Source organism: Kogia breviceps, chromosome 5 (assembly GCF_026419965.1).
Source record: "Kogia breviceps isolate mKogBre1 chromosome 5, mKogBre1 haplotype 1, whole genome shotgun sequence".
Classification (NCBI taxonomy): domain Eukaryota; kingdom Metazoa; phylum Chordata; class Mammalia; order Artiodactyla; family Physeteridae; genus Kogia; species Kogia breviceps.
Window position 1 is genome coordinate 56,183,757 of NC_081314.1, and position 21,789 is coordinate 56,205,545.

At 42.2% G+C, this 21,789-nt stretch overlaps 1 protein-coding gene across 3 annotated transcripts; it reads right to left on the reverse strand.

The window, feature by feature from the left end:
- Positions 1-2,441: 2,441 nt before the first annotated feature.
- On the reverse strand, positions 2,442-19,039 carry TNFSF10 (TNF superfamily member 10). 3 transcript variants are annotated; one of them, XR_010840668.1, is made up of 6 exons: positions 18,838-19,011; positions 12,211-12,348; positions 9,259-9,301; positions 5,594-5,695; positions 2,798-3,742; positions 2,442-2,735 (listed from the first exon to the last, which is right to left on the reverse strand). XR_010840668.1 is itself a non-coding variant. In XM_059065462.2 (5 exons), exons 1-5 carry the CDS (start codon positions 18,967-18,969, stop codon positions 3,291-3,293), a joined length of 867 nt encoding a protein of 288 aa, XP_058921445.1. In that variant the 5' UTR covers positions 18,970-19,039; the 3' UTR covers positions 2,442-3,290. The 3 variants fall into 3 exon arrangements, 2 of the variants coding, with proteins under 2 accessions (XP_058921445.1, XP_058921446.1); XM_059065462.2 differs by having other exon boundaries at positions 2,442-3,742; positions 18,838-19,039; XM_059065463.2 differs by lacking the exons at positions 2,442-2,735; positions 2,798-3,742; positions 5,594-5,695; positions 9,259-9,301; positions 12,211-12,348 and adding an exon at positions 14,685-15,375 and having other exon boundaries at positions 18,839-19,019.
- Positions 19,040-21,789: the final 2,750 nt, after the last annotated feature.

Sequence of the window (21,789 nt, forward strand, 5' to 3'; positions counted from 1 at the left end):
TTTGGTAGCATTGCTCCCATGGCTTTGGGTGGCGCCACTCACACAGCAATGGGCAAGAATTGGTCTGTTAAAACTGAAGTGATAGATTCCCACATTTTGATACCAAGGAAGAAGGCTTAATGATCTCTAAATTGTCTTTGGGGGTCCTTCCTCCCTTGTCTTAAAGAATATCACATATCCATAGCTCAATAGCTCTATGGGCCTGTCCTATAAAGTCTAAGAAATCTGACTGTTTTCCTTCATTCCTTTCTATCTCCTTCTCCGTTAGTTCAAATGGGCTGTTTTCCTTCTGGGTGGCAATAGTCATTATTCAGACTGTTCAAAAAGTTTACATGTAGGGACTTCCCTGGTGGTGCAGTGGTTAAGAATAGGCCTGCCAGTGCAGGGGACACAGGTTCAAGCCCTGGTCCGGGAAGATCCCACATGCCGCGGAGCAACTAAGCCTGTGCACCACAACTACTGAACCTGTGCTCTAGAACCCACGAGCCACAACTACTGAGCCCACGTGCCACAACTACTGAAGCCCGTGCGCCTAGAGCCCATGCTCCACAACAAGAGAAGCCACCACAATGAGAAGCCCACGCACCACAATGAAGAGTAGTCCCCGCTCGCCGCAACTAGAGAAAGCCCATGTGCAGCAACGAAGACCCAACACAGCCAAAAATAAATAAATTAATATTTTTTAAAAAGTTTACATGTAGTTCTGACATTGTATCAACTGTATTTGGAATGTAATTTGAGGCTTTTCCCAGAATATTTATTTAAACTGACAGATGTAACTATTTTCCTTCTAAGCTTTGCCTGAAAATGTCATAATGAAAGATACTTATGTTGCACAAAGTTTGTGAATTAAAACCCAAAATGCCCATGCTATTTTGAAACAGGACTAAAGAAGGAGAACATACATACAAGACATCAAAATTTATAGAAAAGCAAATAGTAACCACTAAAGCCAGAGTATGATCAACAGATAAATGAATAAACAAAATGTGGTATGTATTTTCCAACAATGCAATATTATTCAACCTTAAAAAGAAATGAACTGCAGAAATTATCATAACACTGTAAATTAACTATACTTAAATTAAAAAGTTTTTTAAAAAGAAATGAAATTCTGATACTTACTTCAACATGGGTTGAACCTTGAAGACATGCTAAGTCAAATAAGCCAGACATAAAAGAACAGATATTGCATAATTCTATTTACATGAGGTACATAAGACAGTCAAATTCATAAAGAAAGTAGTATGGTGATTACCAGGGGTGGGAGGAAGGGAAAATGAGGAATTACTGTTTAATGGTTACAAAGTTTTAGTTTGGGATAATGAAATGTTCTGGACATGAATAGTGGTGATGTTTGCACAAGAGTGTGAATGTACTTAATGCCACTGAATTGTACACTCAGAAATGGTTAAATGGTAAATCTTATGTTATTTATATTTTATCACAGTTTTTAAAAAATGGATGGTATGGGTGCAAGGACGGACAACCAGGCCAATAGGAAAAAAAAGTGAGCACAGAAACAGACACCCTGGGATGTTGGTATATGATATTAAACCTTAAAATCAGTGGGGAAAGAGTGGACTAGCCAATGAACAGTGCTGGACAACTGGTCCCTGATATGGTAAAGATAAAATTCCATCCCTAGCTCATCACACACGAATTAAATTACAGTTGAATCCCACTATCAAACTATGAAAGGCCAAATTTAAAGATTTCAGAAAAAAAATATAGATGGTGATATCTGTGTGACATCAGTAAAAAAAGATTTCTTGAACATAATGTACAAAGCTGTATTAGCTTCCTCGGGCTGCTGAACCAAAGTGCAACAGACTGGGTGGCTTTCAACAACAGAAATATATTCTCTCACAGTTCTTGAGGCCAGGAGTCCAAAATCAAGGTGTCATTAGATTTCTGAGGCTACGGGTAGAATCTTTTCTTGTCTCCCAAGCTTCTGATGAGGGCCGTCAATCCTTGAAGCTCCTTGCTTGCAACTCCCTCACTCCAATCTCTGCCTCTGTTACCACATGGAGTTCTCCCTGTGGGTCTCTGTTTCTGTTTCCAAATTTCCTTCTTTAAATAATGAGGACACCAGTCACATTATACAATATTAAGGACCCAGACTATTCCACTATGACCTCATCTTTACTAAGTATATCTGCAACAAACTTCTTTCCAAATAAGGTCACATTATGTGGTACCGGGGAGGAGGACTTCTACATATCTTTTGTGGGGACATAATTCAACCTATAGCAAAAGCATTAACTATAAAGGAAAGGACTGATATATTTTAATCACATTATGCAAAAAGTGAGCAGTTTCTTTCTTTCTTCTGTAAGACACGTCAGATAAACGATACCATGAAAAAAGATAAGTCCTTTTCCCCATCATTAGTAATCTTGTTACTATAAAACATAAGTACGAGATACACAAAAACTACATATTTTAACATGTCATTTTTATTGAAAAAGAAACATATTTTAAAATTTTAGTATAAAAATATAGAGTCATAATTAATTCTTGCCCATCCCTAAGTTACATTATCAAACAGTTCTTTTTTTTTTTTTTCCCACTTTCCGAGTTCTCCTGCTCACAAGGGGCCAAATTCCTGATTTCTGATTATCTTATCATTCATTTTAGAGTCTTCTATCAAAAATATCTTCAGTACTTTCGGTCAGCCTGACTTTGGGGAGTGAAAAACACAAGCCACTCAGAAATATCACGGTGGCCAAAAAGTTCGTTCGGGTTTTTATATGACTACATAAAACCCGAACGAACTTTTTGGCCAACCGAAAATAGTTCCTTGTTCACTAAACATAACTTTAATTTGTTTAGTGAAATGATACGATTTCGAATGGAATTTTCTTACTTCCAAGAGTACAAAGGTACAGGACAACTCCCACAAGGCCCCACACTGCACCAACTCCCCTGGCACACTGCATACCCTGACCATGACCTTTCAGTCTTCTGGTATCTTCACAAGAGTAGACGGTTAAGGCAGAAGATGTTAATTGCTACACAAATGTTTGTAAACTGAGAACCTTCTAGATTTCTGCTAGCAAGCTGATATCAGGTAGAGTCCCAGAAGGTCTTTTGTCAGTTTCTCTTTCTTGGAATAAGTTGGTCACTTTTCAGAGATACCAAAAAAGCTTGTGCTGTAGAGTCTTGTGATTGTGGCTGCTCTGCTCCGGCTGCCTTATTTTGTCAGCTCTTTTGCAGTCTTTTCACAGTATATCGCTCTGAAAAGTGAAAAGTCTCTCTGGGGGCACTGTTTTTTCTTTGCAGATCATTTAGCCAATTAAAAAGGCCCCGAAAAAACTGGCTTCTTGGTCCATGTCAATCAATTGCTCATTAGTTACAGAGACAAAAATTCGATCATTTTCCTTAAGCTCAAATATTCCACCTTGATAGATGGAATAGAGTCCATATTCTGAATCTTTAGACCAACAACTATTTCTAGCACTTTTCATCAGCAGTATGGGGTCAGGATAGCTCGTGCATTTGTAAATATATTGTACCATTTGTTTGTTTTTCTTTCTGTTCTCTTCTGTTGAAACTGTTCCCAAAACCTCCTCAGTTTCCTGAAATCGAAAGTATGTTTGGGAATAGATGTAATAAAACCCTGTTTGGTGGATAACCAGCTCTCCATTCCTCAAGTGCAAATTATTCAAGAATGAATGTCCTTTTCTTGATGACTCCCAGGAATTTATTTTCTGGCCCAAAGCTTTTTGATTCTTGGAGCCTGGGATGAAGTTTAGAGAAAAATAAAGTTAGCCTATAGCAAAACAAGAAGTATCCCAATAGCTGTGGCTAGCCAATGCTTTGGTTGGGATTGTAAAGAATTTTAATCTATTACAAAACTTCTTGCTCCTTCAATCTTCCAAGGATTCTAAATTCTAGTCATATAGAAATCTGGAGGCTCCCGTATCACTGTGATCTGTTGGAAGTCCCTTACCTCATCTACTCTGAATAGTAGCATGGGAATGGTTCACTAAGATGGCAATCTTTACTCCTGCGAAGAATTTCTGTTCTGAACAGAAACCTCAGCCTCCTTTCCTGTGCTGGTGAGCTCATATCAACAATGTAGAAAGAAACCAAAAGAAACATATCTATTTCCTCAAGCCTAGAGCTCATAAATTCCTGCTATTCTTTTAGGCCTTTTTGGATTCCTCCTTGGTCTTTCTCTAAACCAGTGTCTAAAGCACCATCCAAGCAGAAGGCATTTCTAGTCCAATAAGACAGGGTACAAGGTTTGGCAAAAAGAGCCCAGATTTAAAGATCTTCAGATCTTTGGATCTTTAAATCCCAAAGACTTTGAATGAAGATGGGCCTTACTAAGATATGATATTCTTTTAAACTTTGGGCTCATCTCCATGACTGACACAAAATTGAGTTTTTCAAGAGTTGAAAACAACTATCATATTAATTGATGAATAGTAAACAGGAATAGTGAAATAACGATCTCACTCAGGCAGCACATGTCAATGATTTACAAAACATGAGTTCAGGAACACCATGAAGGCAACTGCCCAGAAAAAAACAAACAAAAACCAACCAACCAACAAAAAACCCCAACAACCTTTTCATTCATTAACTGATGCCTGAAATTTCTTTAACCTGGGACAAAACTTTTTACAATAATAAAAGTACTACTTACTGAGTACTTACAATGCAACAGCATTTTGCATTAATCTTCACTGTTTTGTGAGTTAAAGATTATCTCTACTTTGTATATGAAGAAAATGAAGCTTGATTGTATTAAGTAATTTGCTCAAAACAAAGAACTAAGTAAGGAGTAGCTGGGATTCCAATGTGGGTATTTAGATTACAAGACCCATGCACTAACCACAGCAGTATATGGACACCTGTTCTATAGTTAATAATTAGGCTTAACCTATTTGGTTAAACCATATGAAACTGACATTTCTGTAAGTGCAAAGTAGTCAAATATTGGCCAACTTTTTATGATTCAACCTAATACAAATGCCACTGGGAGGCCTTGGTGACTCATGGGGAAAGTAGATGACTGATTTTTTTTTTTTTTTTTTTCGGTACGCGGGCCTCTCACTGTTGTGGCCTCTCCCGTTGCGGAGCACAGGCTCCGGACGCGCAGGCTCAGCGGCCATGGCTCACGGGCCCAGCCGCTCCGCGGCATGTGGGATCTTCCCGGACCGGGGCACGAACCCGTGTCCCCTGCATTGGCAGGCGGATTCTCAACCACTGCGCCACCAGGGAAGCCCAGATGACTGATTTAGAACCTTTTTTTTTGAAGAGGAGAAAGATTTGATGAAAGAGAGAGAAATTACTTTAAAAAAGAAGAAGAAGAAAAGCAAAAATGGGGGCATGGGAAACTCAAAGTTCTCCCACTTCCACTTCAGAATTTTCTTGAAGCCAGTTATGCCAGGGCAGTAACTAAGCTCTTCATCTTGTAATCTTGCTTCTGAAAAGAGTCAATCTGAGACTTGATTACTACTGAGCATTTTGTAGATAGATAGCCATATAAACATTTCTGATACAAGTTAAAAGAATAAATTATTTGGAACAAATTCTTCCATTCCCTTCTTTTAAACCGTATATTCATTGTTTCTCTTACTTAGAACTGAGAATGTGCTTTTCCGATTGGTCCCAGTTATGTGAGCAGCCACCCTCTGAGGACCTTTTTCTCTTTCTAGGCGAGGAATATTTTGTTGCTTTTCTAAAAGAGAAATGACAAAGAATCATCAGCACTTGTCAAACACATCTCAGATACAGTGCTGTTCACAGCTCTTATTAATCAAGCATTGTAAGCACACTGGGCTCCCAAAGTTGATTATATGGGTTTTCATAAAACCAATCTACATTTTAGTATTATAATCAGTCTACTTCAGCCTATGTTGAATTTGAAAAGTACTTTAGATGGGAAGGATAAGCAGTAAGTTGGGCTAAAGTTTATCGGCATCTCAGGGGTAAGGTTCAACTAGAACATAACAAAGTCAAGATTCTGACCCTTTTCCTAAACTACAATAATAACAACAAAACTGTGGACTTATAATATTCCTGCTGAGGCATTTAAAGTGTACTAATAACCAGGTACTGGCAAATTTCCACTTCGAGTTATATATAGAAACAGAGTGATACCAATTTTTATCATCTCAATTATTTTTTCCTCCCTGCTAGATACTACCTACTCTAAAGGACTAGCAGTGATAACAATTGTCCAAAGATGCTACAAACTGGTATCCAACAGTCATTTCCCTCACCTCCCAAAGGGAATATGAAATGACATAATGGTCATGATAACCAGTATATGAGCATAAAAATCACTGATTCATTAGATCATAATAAATAAATAACATTTATTGACCACCATCCGAAGTACTTTGGAGCAGACTGAAAGACTGCAAATTCAACAGACTACTCTTTAAAAAAATCAGCTCAAACTTCCCAGGATGTTTACGTTGGTTGTTGAGATAAACTATACATTTTCATCGAGCAAGTACGTCCAGGGACAAGGCAGTGCTCCACAGGGACTTCAAAGATTAATCACTGATTACACTGACTGAGCCCTCAAGGGACTTACAGTTTTTAGGGAAGACACACATTAGAAAGTGAAAATTAACCTATAAGAAATAGAAATGAAGGGTGATGGGTGTTCAGGGGAGGGAAAGATTCCTATTTGTTGGAGAGCTGAGGTCAGGGGAGGGTTTGGACTAAGGCCCTTTCATTCACGTACTGCAGCAAACCAAAGTGCCCGTCACATCTATACCTGACCCTCTTCTAGGCAGATGGAGAAAGAACTATAAACAAATGAATGCAAGAAAGCATTTGAGGGGCAGGACAATTCTCTGAAATGGGTGGGGCTGGGGAGGCTTGGGACCCACAGCAATGGGAAAAGGGCATTCCCAGAGATCTAGAATAGTGTCCGCAAGGCAGGATGCACAAAGCATTCCCGGGACACAGGCATCAGAGGAGTTCAGTTTCAGGTTTGAATGAGGATTTAAACTATAGAGGATTTGATTGTTAGACTAAGAGATTTGAATTTTTACAGACATGGGAAGACTCTGGAAGGTTTTATCAGGGAAGCAAAAAGATATGTGTTGTGCTTTAGGCTAAACTACCTCAGAGTAAGGTTTGATGGGTAGAAAGTGAGAGGGCTGGAGATTGGCGAGCTAGCAGATGGCTGTAATTGATCAGGTCTGAGAACAGGAAGCTTTAATCTAGGCTAGTAGTAGAAGAAACTGAAAGGAGGTGATAAAATTTCATAGGTGAGGAAGGAATGCTAAGGAGTCTCTCCATCTATTTGGTGTTGTTACTTATTCAGGATAGATGGGTGTGTGCAGGATACTGAAAACCAAACACAGCTGGGGGAAGTACGGTCAATTACATGTTACTCTCAGAATGCTCAGCTTTCAAGGTTGATGTGTCCATTTACTTTTAACCACCATTGATAAATAACTCATAATGCCTTGACTGCCCCTAGACTGTAACATTTTATTTTAAAATATTCAGTAATGGAATCCAGTTACAAATATCTTGCACTTGAGGTCATTGCAAGGATATGGGAAAGCCTAGCTATAAAAGCAAATTCTGAAGAGAGGACATTTCCTACTGGCTATAGCAAACTGCTCCTGAAAAAGAAGTCAGTGAATATGTATATTTGGGTGTCATGGATACATCTTGGTATACTGAGGAGTATATGATTTCTACGCCCCACTGGGATGAATAAAAAAGAATATTTTTCTTCCAACACTGAAAATAGTACATGCATCTACTGTAGACCACGGATCTGGTGTTCCTCATTTGAAGAGAAGTAGTGTTCAACATTCCTACTACTGTTTTTTGCCTTCGGGGAAATGACCAGAAAGAATGCTTAGACCCTGAGACCAGGTCTTGCCTTCGTATTTAATAATAAAGCCCCTTTAATAAAGGATGGTGGGGATTGTCAAGTGATGAGGAAGCTTATTGTAATGGAAAAGGATAGCTGAAAATTAGGAAGACGTCATTAGTAAAATATCTATTAAAAAACTGATTCTTCTCTGCCAGGCTGGTGTACCCCAGGACTGTAAGTCTCTGGTACACGTATGCAGGCTGGTATGATTATTAACAGAGGAAAATGGGGCTATGGTGAGCCAAATGCAAAGCAGCAGTAAATTTAATTCATCAGTTGTATTTACTTCTGTATTGATTTTTAAAATATGTATTAAGAACTTTCTGTGTAGAGGGATGGTGGCACAACAATGTGAACGTACTAATGGCCACCAAATTATACGCTTCAAAATGGTTACTTGTATATTATGTGAATTTCATCTCAGTCAAAATACACGCACACACATACACATGAACACACACACCAAAGGTGGTGCAGGTAAGGACCAGGGGGATAAGAGAGAATCTACTAGGCTTGAGGTGTACAGTTAAGTCTAGGAATAGAGAGGTGAGAGAAAGAGGCATGTTTTCTGTCTTTGTGGATCTTTAATCTAGTAGGGAATCAGACAGAACACAGAGAATATTTATATATTTTCCTTTGATATATATATATATATATATATATATATATATATATATCAAAGGAAATGAACAAGATAAGTATGATAGAAAAAATAGAATGTGGGTGAACTTACTTAGAAAGTTGGTCAGGGAAGTTCTCTCTGAGAGGTGATGAGGATGGAGGATGAGAAGGAGGTGGTTATGGGAAAATCCAGGAGTGGAAGAAGCCAGTTGCAGCAGGACTAGAGAAGCCGGCCTGGGCAATGACAATGAAGGGGGTTGTGGGTCAAGAGCAGGCTGGTGACCATCAGCGGAGATAGCCTAGGTGTGGGGACTGCAGAATGAGGATTTTGGGTAGGTAGAAAGATTGCTGAGAAAGAGGTGATGGAGCAAGAGGCTTTTGCATAAAGAAAGGCTTAGAGCCTAGGGGTGGTCAGAAGCAGAGAAGATGGCTAACTTTGGAGCCCTTTTTTTCCAGCTATGCTCCAGAAAGTTACCCACATCAGAAGGTAAAAATAAAGAATCGAAGAAGTTGAGGTGAAAGGAGAATCCACGTTGGAAGAATCAAATTCAGATGAAACGAAGTTCAGACCATAGGTGGGTCACAGATTTGCTTCTGAGCTTTCTAGCTGCCAATGCAAAGAGGGAAATAGAACCAAGCAGCTTGAGACACTGAGCAGTGACCAGAGGTGGGATGTGTGGATGGGAGCAGAGAGAAAGAGGATGGAGAGCTATTCACCCTATCACAAGGTTGACAGTAGAAAATTAAAATAACAACAAAAAGAATACTACCTGAAATTGAAGGAATGGTTTCCTCATAGGTTCTCAAAATGATCTGCAAATAGTATTGAATAAAGCTTGTTAATTTCCCTAAACATTTAGACTGACTATAGAATGTCTGTGGCTCTTCTTGCTGATGTCTAACAGAAAATTTCCACCTAAGATATCAACCTAGGCAGCTTTAAGTTGTCCAAGCATAGAGTGTGTGGGGCTGGGAGGGAGGCAGGATGGATATGGAGGCAGCTGTCCCTACTGTGGATGGAAGGATAGTCCTCTGTCTGGGAGACTTCTGTTTCTGGATAAAGTTATCCTTCTCCAAGTTAGGTCAGCCTAATGTTCCCCAGGTCTCCTTCTGGCTGACGGGTGCAGTAGCCATGTCACCGCACTTTCTGAGTGTGTGTGTCTGCATGCATGCGTGTGTATAAGTGCCTTGTCTGTGTGTGTCTGCATGCATGCGTGTGTATAAGTGCCTTGTCTGTGTCTGCATGCATGCGTGTGTATAAGTGCCTTGTCTGTGTCTGCATGCATGCGTGTGTATAAGTGCCTTGTCTGTGTGTGTCTGCATGCATGCGTGTGTATAGTGCATTGTGTGTGTAGCTGCATGCATGCGTGTATAAAGGCACTGTGTCAGAGTCCAAGAGCTTTAAATTATCGAACATACCCAAGACTCAAGGTGTAAGGCACACTCCCTCTCTCTCATGGTGCCCACAGGCACGCACAGCCCGTCCCGTGGTGACGGGGTAGCACCATGTCACTCTCTCATTTCTGAGAATGTGGCTGAGACATTCTCAAATTGAAGATATTTTACCAAATTCCCATATCTTACTAAACACTTCATATCACTTTCTTTGTGCTAACCAGTGGGGAAAACCAGTAATAAAGAATGAAATCTAGCCTTTCTGTTAAATGAGCCGACCCTAACGTGACTCATTCATGGCTTTAAAGATCTCTCCCCTCAGTTCTGTCACCGCTGGGGGCTTTGCCCATCCTTGCCCACCTTTCCTATCACTGTTGTTAATTACACAACTGTCAGAAACTCCATTCCTCTGTACTCCTGCTCCAAATCAGAAGCTCTCTTCTTTTTCCTCTGTCAAAAGCTCTGACCCCAGATAATGGGGGCTGCCTGTAGGGCAATGGGCACTGGCGTGTGGGAAGGGAAGCAAGGGGTGGCCTCAGCACATTAGCTCTCTCACTCTCATTCTGGGCCAGAAAGGAAGGAAAAAGGAGGAGGAGGAAAGGGAAAAGGGTAAATCCTACAGTGTGGTCCTTAACACGGTGCCACCAAGGGAAAAAAAAAAAGATTATAGTACAATCAGATGGACTGGATTCAAATCTGTTAATTAGCAGCCCTGGGAAACTTTACTCAAGTTACTTAACTGATATGAACTACTTTAATTTCTTCATCTATTTTTTTAAAAAAAGAAGATAATAATGATTCCTTCCTCACAGAGCTGTTTGAGGATTAAGGGAGATAATATACATAATGGGCATAGGTTGTTTATGGGAAATTGTCTGTTCACTTCACGGTGCCTGGAAAAATGGGGAACTCTTTTCCCCTCCTATACTCTCATCCACCGCTGTGTGCCCTCTCTTCTTTAATCAGCGGCAGGATGTGAGAATGGGGGAGGAAGGGGGAAAGAGCAGAAAAGAGACCTGTAAAACCCACCCACACGGCTTCTCTCATCTCCCCACTCCCAGGCCCAGCATCTAGCCCCCTCCTTGGTCTCCAGATTTCTACTCTAGTTCTGAGTTTCTCTCCTCTGCCACCAGTGGGTTTGCCACCCTCCCTCTAATCCTAGGAACCGTGGGGTCCCATTCCTCAGGTTCCTCAGGACACTTCCCCAACCCTGGGTCTTTCCTGGTGTTTTTCACTTGGAGCAATGGAGTCCCAGCTACTCCAGGACAGCTTGTGCACGGCAGGTGTCCTGCCCACGATTCCAGGGCAGCCATGGAGCAGATGTGTTTCTAGGACAACCGGGTGGAAGTCTGATTTCATTTCTCATAGGAATAGCATCACAGGTGATGCTGGGCTTTACTGCGAGGACTGCTTAAGGTTATAAATCAGAGCCTAACCACCGACATAACACTGTTTCTACGGAAGGGCATTCTGAGTACCAGACAACAGACTTACTATCATTTCTTTAAAACACATCCTCCTCCTACCCTGGGAATGTCCCCAGTAATTTTTCTAAACAATGAAGTTTACAATTTTCATGTTTGTGTTCACAGCTGGCCTTTCCGGATACGAAGAAGGTAAATGTTAATGCCATCTTACAAATAAGGAAGCAGCCTGAGAGAAGAAACTATATTTGACCTGTCCTGTCACTGAAAGTATAATTAAGTAATCATATTTAGTGAAATAAACTGTTAGCTAACATAAAGGTTCTGCTGGAGATCCTATTTAAGCAACTTTCACAAACAGAAAATAATATTTTGTAATGTGTCATTTATTAACTGTAAATTGAGATGTCATCACCTTCAATTTCTCAAAGTATCTCTTTCTTCCCTCTTCCTTTCCTCTTTCTTCATCTCTATATGCATACAAAAATAAATAAAGACTTAATTCCAGAGAACAACAAAGTAGGAAGAATATAAAACACCCTTATCTGGTTTCTTTTGTCTTCCAAATAAAAAAAGAAATCACACACATCCTTTATTGTTGTGTGACCTTGAACACATTGCTCTGTCCGTGCCTCAGTTTCCACAAGGTGAGATAAAAAGTTTAGAGTAGATGAAGGAGCTCTCTGGAGGAGAGGAATAAACTCTAGACCAGGAGTTGATCAGGACCCACTGTTTGGTGCTGTCCCATCTTTTCCTAGTTCAGTGAATTTGGGGACAATCACTTAATCACTCTGGGCCCCAGTTTCCTCCTTTCCAAAATAAGGACTCTAGACTTGATCTAAAATAGTCCTTCTCCTCTGACCTTCTATGCCTGCTGGTAAAGGGACCCTGTGGTTCACTTACCTTTCTAACAAACTGATGGAGTTGCCACTTTACATGCCAGCAGGGGCTGATCATACTCTCGTCATCACTGGCATCCCAAAAATTGTCATCATCCTTTAAGAAGCAAGCTATGCCACTTTTGGAGTACTTGTCCCGCATCTGGGTTGAGATGAATATAACACAATATTATGCACATGTTCTTTTTCTTTTTGTTCATTTACAAGTTAAAACAACAGAAGCTGATGACGGGTTCAGAGAAGTCTTAGCACCTTGGAAAAGCTCATTGCCTGAAGTAAAAGGGAGCATGCCGTCCTTTGTCCTTTGAATAAAGGTAAGCAGTTAGATGTGGTGGAAAGGAAACAGGTGTGGGCCAGGCATCCAGGGTCACAATGCCCTTTGCTGCCCCTGCCCTTGAGCAGTCGTGTATGTCCCTCAACAAATTGCTTCTACTCTTCGACATCTCTTCTTCTTCTACATTTTGAGCTAGCTCACTGTGGTGATCTTTGAGGTTCCTTCCAGCTCTGACATAGTGTGACTCCCACCCTACAGCTAGAAACCCACCAGGTACAAAGTAGGCAGTGGAGTTTGTTTACATTCCAGGATCCTAAATAAAAAATTAGCCAAAGTCTTTAGGGTGCAGGTAATATTCTGTTTCTTGATCTGAGCTTTGATTGTCTTAGTAGATTCTAGTTATTGTTGGATTTCTACTCCTCTGGATGGCAGAATCCAGACTACATTGCCACTAGACGTTTGAATGTCCACACCAGCTAGGGGTTTGTTTACCTGCAGAGACTCGAAACACCATTTGAAGGTTTGCTCCCTTCTTCTGATTGAGGGTAAACATTTACGATGGCTAGATCATTGCCAACAAAGTCTGTGCTTGATGTTACACTTACACTCACACACACACACCCCAAACCATCCAGAGCACTCCAGAATGACAACTGATTAATCTTACGAAGAAAAACAGGATGTTCATGCAAGGTCAGATTTTTTTTTTTTTCCTGTTTTCATTTTTAACAACTGGGATTCAGGAGATGTTATTTCTCTGTACAAATCCATTGAATTGCCTTTCTCTGGGGAAATAAATGGGAACATAGCCATTTTTATCTGTTATTTGAACTTAGGGGACTTCAAAGTTGAAGGAAAGATCAAACTTACTGATTATCTGCTCCCTCCTATAGAAAGATGATCTCATTCCACATCAAAATAACTTAAATATTTACGAGAGCTTTCAGCCAGAATCATGCAGGTCTGTACTGTCAGCCACGTACTCCTTGGACATTTGATCAGGTCTCTCAAGCATAAAAGTGACAAACCTGAGTTAATTAATTCCTTCCCCACACTCTGGCATAGAACATTCATTTACTTTTAAGTAAATGTTTATTTTCTTTCTTCCTTTTTAAAATTCCAAGAGTAAAACATTCACCTAGTAGATGTAGTGGGGGTGACAGCTGGGACCCCCTGAGTTATGACTGGTGATGAAATTAGACACCATTCCTTTGATCCTACCCACCTCCATGTTCTTTTACTGTAGACATTAATTTTCATCTGCAATTTATGTGAGCTTAAAAATCCTTTCCAAGGAAGGAACTCAATTTAGAAATAGAAGAGCATGTCTAGCAAACTGAGGGGAGGATCAAGGAAGAAGAGCTGGATTCACCAACAAGGCCTGAGGGTAGTTCCAGGAAGAACAGTTGTATTAGCCATTGCCCCAGCCCAGCAGGACTGGGTATGCCTTGGCCAGGCGTTGACTTGATGAAACTGAATAAACAGGCTTAACTAATTTTCGTAACCTGTTGGGACAAAACAATGTGCATGACACAGAAGGGAGGGAGCAACTTATCATCTTACTTCACAGCAGTTGGAAGCTGTCTCAGCATGAAAGGGCTGAGTGCCCGGGAGGCTGAGGCTAGGGGCAGGACAGGGCAGAGTTGAGAGGTGCTGGCATCAGGAGATCAGGGTAGCTGACAGCCCCTGTGAAGTCGAGTGGAGTTTGAGAGAGTGGAAGAGAGCAGGGGCCAGCCCAGGTCAGGACCAACTGCTGGCGTCTGGAGACCCTCTGGAGATTTTCCAGAAACACTTTCAGGAGGTGGAGAGGGAGAACCTTGAAAACTAAGGTCCTAAGTAGACGTGGGAGGGAGTCTGACAAGCTAGTGAGACACCAGTGTTAACCCAGATTGAATGAAGCCTAAAGACGCTGAGGATACACAGGCAGCCTGGAAAATATAGAAAATTATAGAATACTTTTCTAAAAATAAAACAAATAAAACCCTCTGATCCACCCTCATTCCACCTCCTAGTTAACCTTTTGGATGATCTCTTTTTTTACAGGGTTGAGATTAGACTGGGTGTGGGCAATTTTGTATACGGTTGTTTTCTCTTAAGACTACACAAAAATGTCATGCTCTTTAGATCTGTATGAAAATCATATGGATAGCATAGATATTTTTACAACATTAGCTGTCGAAAATTGTTAAAATATAGAAAAATTAAAAAGAGGCACCCACAATTCTACCCTCTAAAGATCACAACTTACTTCTCCTTCTAGATATTTTTATGCTTATATTGGGCTGGCCAAAAAGTTCTTTTGGGGTTTTCAACGGCAAACCCTGAACGAAATTTTTGGCCAATCCATATTGACTTCTGAACAACAGAAAGCCCCAGCCACTCTGCATTCCATCCCCACATGTTTCATACTTAGTAGTTTCCTCTACAGACTTAGGCCAACACAGGTAACTGACACATGGGCAAGGTGGTGCTGTGGTTATTCCAAGAATGATTAATGATGATTAAGATGATGTCTCTCTCCCCCTTTCCTTTTCACATCCTTTCACACTTTGAGGTTGAATTTCCTACAGCACTTCTCAGGCTGGGGCTGTTCTCTTGCTAACCACATCTGGGTGTTGGGTGCAGGGGGATGAGTGTGCTATTTTTATCTGGACAACTCTAGAAGGAGAGAGATTGCTATTGCCCTTGGTTCTGAGAAGTGGATTCCACTCGACTGCTGCTGTTGCCATCACAAACAGTGTGACTGTCTAGGCCAGGGCCCACCAGTCCTTGGCAGGGCTTGAAGTCAGCAGGGTGGACTCCTTTGCTGGCTGGCTGGCTCAGAGACTTCAAGGTGGTAGCCCTGACCCTCTCTGCTGCCCAGACATTAGTTTCTGACAATCAGTTTCTGCAAACCACAAATAGCATAAAGGATCATTTATGGACATCAGTGGATAAGGGTCTCCTTCTCTTTTGTCTTCCCCATCTATAATGCCACAGCAATAGGTAGTCCCCTTGTCATAAAACTTCCTAAGAGTCATAGAATTTAGAGGCTAAGCCCATATTTATTGTTCATGCTCACAGGTCTACAGGCTTAATTGTGAGGGTCCAATCCAACATCCCTCAGCCTGGCTCAACCCACACTCCCTATAATCCTTGCCCACTGTATCTTCTGCAAATTTTTTCTTGCCAAAGTGAAACCTGTGATCTGATTTAGGAAATTAATACTTGTGTTGAATATGCTTTTCCAAACTCTACGCAGTCACTCAAAGAGATTCAGATTCATTTTCCCTTGCATAAATTCCTGATGAAGAGGGTGAAAACTCTAAGAGACTTCTCAATGCTGATTACAATGGTTACCATTTACTGAGCCCCTATTTAATGCCTGGGTTCAAAATTGGGCTTCAGGGCTTCCCTGGTGGCACAGTGGTTGAGAGTCCGCCTGCCGATGCCGGGGACGCGGGTTCGTGCCCCGGTCCAGGAAGATCCCACATGCCGTGGAGTGGCTGGGTCTGTGAGCCATGGCCGCTGAGCCTGTGCGTCCGGAGGCTGTGCTCTGCAGCAGGAGAGGCCACAAGAGTGAGAGGCCCGTGTACCACACACACACAAAAAAATTGGGCTTCACCTTTTACCTAACTTCCCTGAGTCTTAGTTTGTTCATCTATAAAATGGGATAATTATATTTACTTTGTAGAATTGTTATGAGGATTAAAGAGGGCAGTATTTTGAAAGTTTCTGGAACAGTTTTTGCTCAATATCTCTTAATGCTCTTCTTTCTGATACCCTTAATAAATTCTTCTGCATGTCTATACAGAAGTGTACACATATAAACATGCAATCAGGAAAAATGTGTGCAAGTGGGGAGATATTAAACTTTGAAATTTCCATTTTTATAGAATTCAAAGAAACTTGATCATGTACACAGATTGCATAACTCAGATCAGTAAATAACGAGTTGATTCAGTGTTAAAATGAGGCCAACTTGTAATGTCAGCAAATTGAGAGAACCTCTTGTATATGGAGACACAGACTCACTATTTATACTGCAAAGTTAACAAAGCTTAGGACATGTTGACTCCAAACTGGGAAACACAGCAGCTTTCCAGTCTCTCAGGCAGACATAGAACTAAAAGGCATGATTATAATCACGATGATTTTTTTTCTTACAAATACAGGCTCTTTGAAATTGCCCTATAACAAAGCTGACTTTACTGGCCATCTAATGGTAGTGATCATTTGTATAATTACTTTGTTGACTCTTGTTTTATTCACTTCATTTCCAAAGGAAATTCCCAACCAGTTGAGAGCCAAGTTTATACTCCACAGGATATACAAACTGCATTTATTTCCTTAACAGATAAACACTATTTTACATTTGTCCAAGACCCTTAGCTTTGCATTTTCTGCCCTGCTGACAGATTTGATGTCACATTGTCATCATGCAGCAGGGTGCTATTCAGCACAAGGGGGAGATAGGTTAACCCTATTGACACCCTGCTGTGATGGGAGGAGCATTCCCTAGGTTCAGCTCTGCTTGCAAATTTCTGCCTGAGCTCGGATAAGTCATTTCTCTGGCAGTCTCTAGTTTCATCTATACAACGAGGGGTATCCAAAATTCCTTCCAGCTCGAAGTTCCCTACTATACAATATACAATTAGTCAAAATATACACAGAAACTCCTTACTCTTGGTGGGAATGTAAATTGATAGAGCCACTATGGAGAACAGTATGGATGTTCCTTAAAAAATTGAAAATAGAGCTACCATATGATCCAGCAATCCCACTCCTGGGCATATATCTGGAGAAAACCATAATTTGAAAGTATACATGCACCCCAATGTTCATTGCAGCACTATTTACAATAGCCAGGACATGCAAGCAACCTAAATGTCCATTGATGGAGGAATAGATAAAGAAGATGTGGTACTGTATACAATGGAATATTACTCAGCCATAAAAAATAACAAAATAATGGCATTTGCAGTGACATGGATGGACCTAGAGATTGTCTTACTGAGTGAAGTAAGTCAGACAGAGAAAGACAAATATCATATGACATTGCTTACATGTAAAATCTAAAGAAATGGTACAAATGAACCTATTTACATATCAGAAGTTGAGTCACAGATGTAGAAAACAAGCCAGGGGGGGGAATGAGGGGGAGGGATAAATTGGGAGACTGGGATTGACATATACACCCAACTGTATATAAAATAGATGACTAATAAGAACCTACTGAATAGCACAGGGAAACGCTAGTCTATACTCTGTAATGACCTACATGGGAACAGAAATCTAAAAAAGAGTGGATAGGGACTTCCCTGGCGGTCCACTGGTTAAGATTTTGCCTTCCAATGCAGGGGGTGAGGGTTCAATCCCTGGTCAGGGAGCTAAGATCCCACATGCCTTGTGGCCAAAAAACCAAAACATAAAACAGAAGCAATATTGTAACAAGTTCAAAAAAGACTTTAAAAATGGTCCACATCAAAACAATCTTTTAAAAAAATATAAATTAAAAAAGTTTTTAAGAGTGGATATCATTTTATTGGAGTAGAATCAGTTTTGCTACCTTTTAAAGAGTCATTTAAGAAAGATTTGTGAACCCTAAAAAAAAAAAAAAGTGGATATATGTCTATGTGTAACTGACTCACTTTGCCATACAGCAGAAACGAACACAACACTGTAAATCAACTATGTGCCGATAAAAAAAATTAAATGAAAAAAATATGTACACAGAAAGCCAAAACATGGCGTTGGCTTATTTTCAGTAATTTTGCATTCAAAATCCACTGGAATTAGCCACATTTGGAACACAAAACAGCATTATTACAAGTGGTTTAGAGCCTGGCTTTGGGTTAAGCCTCAACTCTACCCTACTCCCTGTGTCCTGGCAGTACATCGATAAAGGTTGGTTATTCATTCAACAAGTGTTTAGTGAACACCTACTATGTGGGAGCTCTGTGATAGTGCCTAGAGGTGTCACAGAAAGCAAAAGCAGATACAGTCCTGCCCTGACGCAGCTCCTCTCACTCCCAAGAATTTGAGTCAAGAACTATAAAGCATTAAGCAGAAAGCACTCAATGAATGGCAGCTGTTAATATTATAACATTCTGTTGAAGACAAAACCACCTCAGGAGTTTTGTTGCCCGCATCTGCTAGTAACCGGTGGAGCCAGTTCTGTAACTGCACTTCGTGCACGTAGTCTCTTCAATCCACTTTTGCAAAGTCCTCAGTAATGATATGCATTAGCAGTTAGGGTCCCCAGGCAGAGAAAGAGGATTCTCTTCCTCTGTAAAGTCTTCCCCGAGGAGCCAACCAAGGCAGTTAACCGGAGGGCTGCCAAGAGCCTCTGTCAGAGAGCGTGTGCATCGTACTGACCTGCTTCAGCTCATTGGTGAAGTACACGTAAGTCACAGCCACACAGAGGGCCTGCAGGAGCACTGTGAAGATCAGGATCAGTGCGCAGGTCTGCCCAGGGCTGGGGCCCACTGGAGCCTGCATCAGAGCCATGGTCCTGTCAGCGTCTGACTGCCACAGAGTGAACGAGGCAGCAGCTTATGGTTGGCGTGAGAGGAGGAGTGGGTGGGGCGTGGAGTCTGAGTTTTGCTTACTGGAAAGAAGAATCAAAATGAAACTGAAAGTTAAGACAAACAGAAAACAAAACATATGAGGATTACAAACTGCAAGCCTAGGAATCCCCAAACCACTAGAAGCTAGCAGGAGGCAAGGAAGGTCCAGCTACAGGCTTCAGGGGGTGCATGGCCCTGCTGACTCCTCGGTTTTTGACTTCTACCCTCCAGAACTGCAAGACAAGGCATTTCTATTTGTGCTGCTTCATTCTGGCAGCCGTAGGAAATGAGTACAGCTTCTATTTGATTAGAAAGGTGAAAAAAATCTAAGTGTTGCAATCACAATAACTACAATCCATTAATCAAAATAAGATTTGGGGGACCTGCCTAGTGGCGCAGTGGTTAAGAATCCAGCTGCCAATGCAGGGGACACGGGTTCGATCCCTGATCCGGGAAGATCCCACATGGCGTGGAGCAACTAAGCCTGTGCACCACAACTACTGAACCTGTGCTCTGGAGCCCGCAAGCCACAACTACTGAAGCCCCCGTGCCTAGAGCCTGTGCTCCGCAACAAGAGAAGCCACCGCAATGAGAAGCCTGCGCACCACAACGAAGAGCGGCCCCCGCTCAGCGCAACTGGAGAAAGCCTGCGCACAGCAACCAAGACCCAACACAGCCAAAAATAAATAAATAAATAAGTAAATAAATTTATTTTTTTTTAAAAAAAAGGCCGAGATCTCCATTTACAAAAATAAAATTGCTTTGAAATGGTCACTGTCAACAAGGTCATCAGCTCATCAGAAGTGAGTCCATGTTTCTATGAAGTATCCCATTCATTCACTATCTAGGCTAGAGGGCTATCTAGGTCACCAGGCTTTATAAGTATGTGTCTTTCCATCATTTTCTAATTGCACAGTCTTTATGTTCTTAGTTTATGGCTTATTTATTCTGACTAGGTAGTAATTGGGCTGCACCCCACAGGTCTGTAAGCCTTGTAGATGCCCAGCCTCCAAACTGAAGAAAGAGGATGGATACAGCAACAGGGACATCAGCGGTTTATTGGACAGGGGATCCTACATATCTGAAGCAAAAGGTCCTGGAGTGACATCCCACCATGTGCAGCAGACAGCTGGCAGGACATGACAGCAGACTTTGCTGTTCAGAGGAGAAGGAGGCTATCATTTCTGGGGGAGGGGAATTGATGTCAGGTGGGCTCATCAGTTGCCAGGGAAACCAGGGGCTGGAGCAGAGTCAAGCATGCAGGCAGTTACTGATGAAGCCCAGTAATTGAGAGGATTGGAGAGTCCTGTGAGTGAGGCAGGGCCTGGTCGAGCAGGGGATGGACGGAGAGCAAGAGAACAGCCATCTCAAATGGCCTGACCATGCCCTCCACCCCTACAGACCCTGCAGCACCCTTACAGCCTTGGTCCACCTCTCTTCCATGATACCCTTGGGGTCAGGTACAGAGAGGGCACTGCAACCAAATACCACAAATGCGATACAGGCAATAGCAGCTAAGGAGTCTCAAGAGTCCAAGAAGTGGGCAAACTTTGGAGCCGGCTGCTTATAAGGTCCGTTTTTCACGAAAGTCCAGAGGAGAATGACAATGGCATCTCGCTGTCGACCCAGCACTCAGACTCGTTTTGCAGTGAGGCCACCACTGTGCCCAGTTCGTGAACAGCTTCCCTCCACTCAGATTAGGGACAAAATGTAAGATGTTCATAACAGGCACAGTGCAGGGAAGATCATGACCATTAAACAAAATACAAGCAGTAGCAGCATCCTGAGATAGTACCACCCCTGCCTCTGGCTCCTGTCCTGGGGGGCGGTACCATCCCGCCTCTGCACCCTCATTCCCTACAGCCAGTGCCGAATCCTGGAGAGGCCCACGGGGTTAATATGGTGGTGCCTTCCTTCAGTCAGGGCCTGGATTCATTACCTCAGTGGTCTTAGGTGGGGCCGGGCAGGAGGCAGGTGAGATCTGTAAATCCCTTTCTAATCCTATTCCTCACGAGGCAGCAAACCCAAACCCCCGGGGACTTACTTACCTGCCAGTCTCAGGGCCAGTTTTATAATGTGTCCCCTGGGGGTAGATGCCGTGGCCGGGGCGAAAGCGACTTATCGTCCTGACCGATAGTTGGCGACATCCCTCGGTGGTCAACAGCTGAGCTCGGATGACGTGGGCTAGTGGCCTCTGGGCTCACGTGGCATGAGCACTGGGCCCATTGCTCCTGGGGTGTGTCCACACGTTGAGAGCGGCTTTCCCGCCTCACCTGTTGCTGACGCAGCCCCCTCATCCTCTGCATTAGCCCGGCAGCAGTGGGGCTGTAAGGCACGTGGAAATGCCAGCACGTTTCATTTGCATGGGCCCTTTCCTATACTTCACGGCCAGTAACATGGCTTCCTTGGTCACTATCGACATCCGTGGGTCCCGTAGGTCACACACACAGCCGTTCTAGACCCCGAAGAGTGGTGTTTCGCATTGCTCCCTGACTCGGGTACGCCTTTTGGTATCGTCCTCTGCCTGTTGTGTGGCATTGTAGACACAGGCGGCTGCTGTTCCATCACACTGTATCAGGGCTCTGCCTCCTTCCTCAGGTGGGACCAGAAGCCAAGGGCACCCTTATGATTACGCCGTTGCCACAGGCCCAACCAGACCCTCCGGGTAACTGGCCACTCCAGTTCCCAATCCTGTCCCTCAGTCAACATCCCTAAAGCCTGTGCCTGTTCTCAAGTTATCTTGAGAAAGTCAATACATGTT

Excerpts from the sequence above, each read along its gene's own strand:
- TNFSF10 (XM_059065462.2), bottom strand. The coding sequence starts at position 18,969 with ATGGCTCTGATGCAGGCTCCAGTGGGCCCCAGCCCTGGGCAGACCTGC. Across the intron at positions 5,696-9,258 it reads AACCATTCCTTCAATTTCAG|AAAAGCAACAAAATATTCCT; the intron begins GTAGTATTCTTT and ends TTTCTCTTTTAG. Across the intron at positions 3,743-5,593 it reads AAGCACATTCTCAGTTCTAA|GCTCCAAGAATCAAAAAGCT; the intron begins GTAAGAGAAACA and ends ACTTCATCCCAG.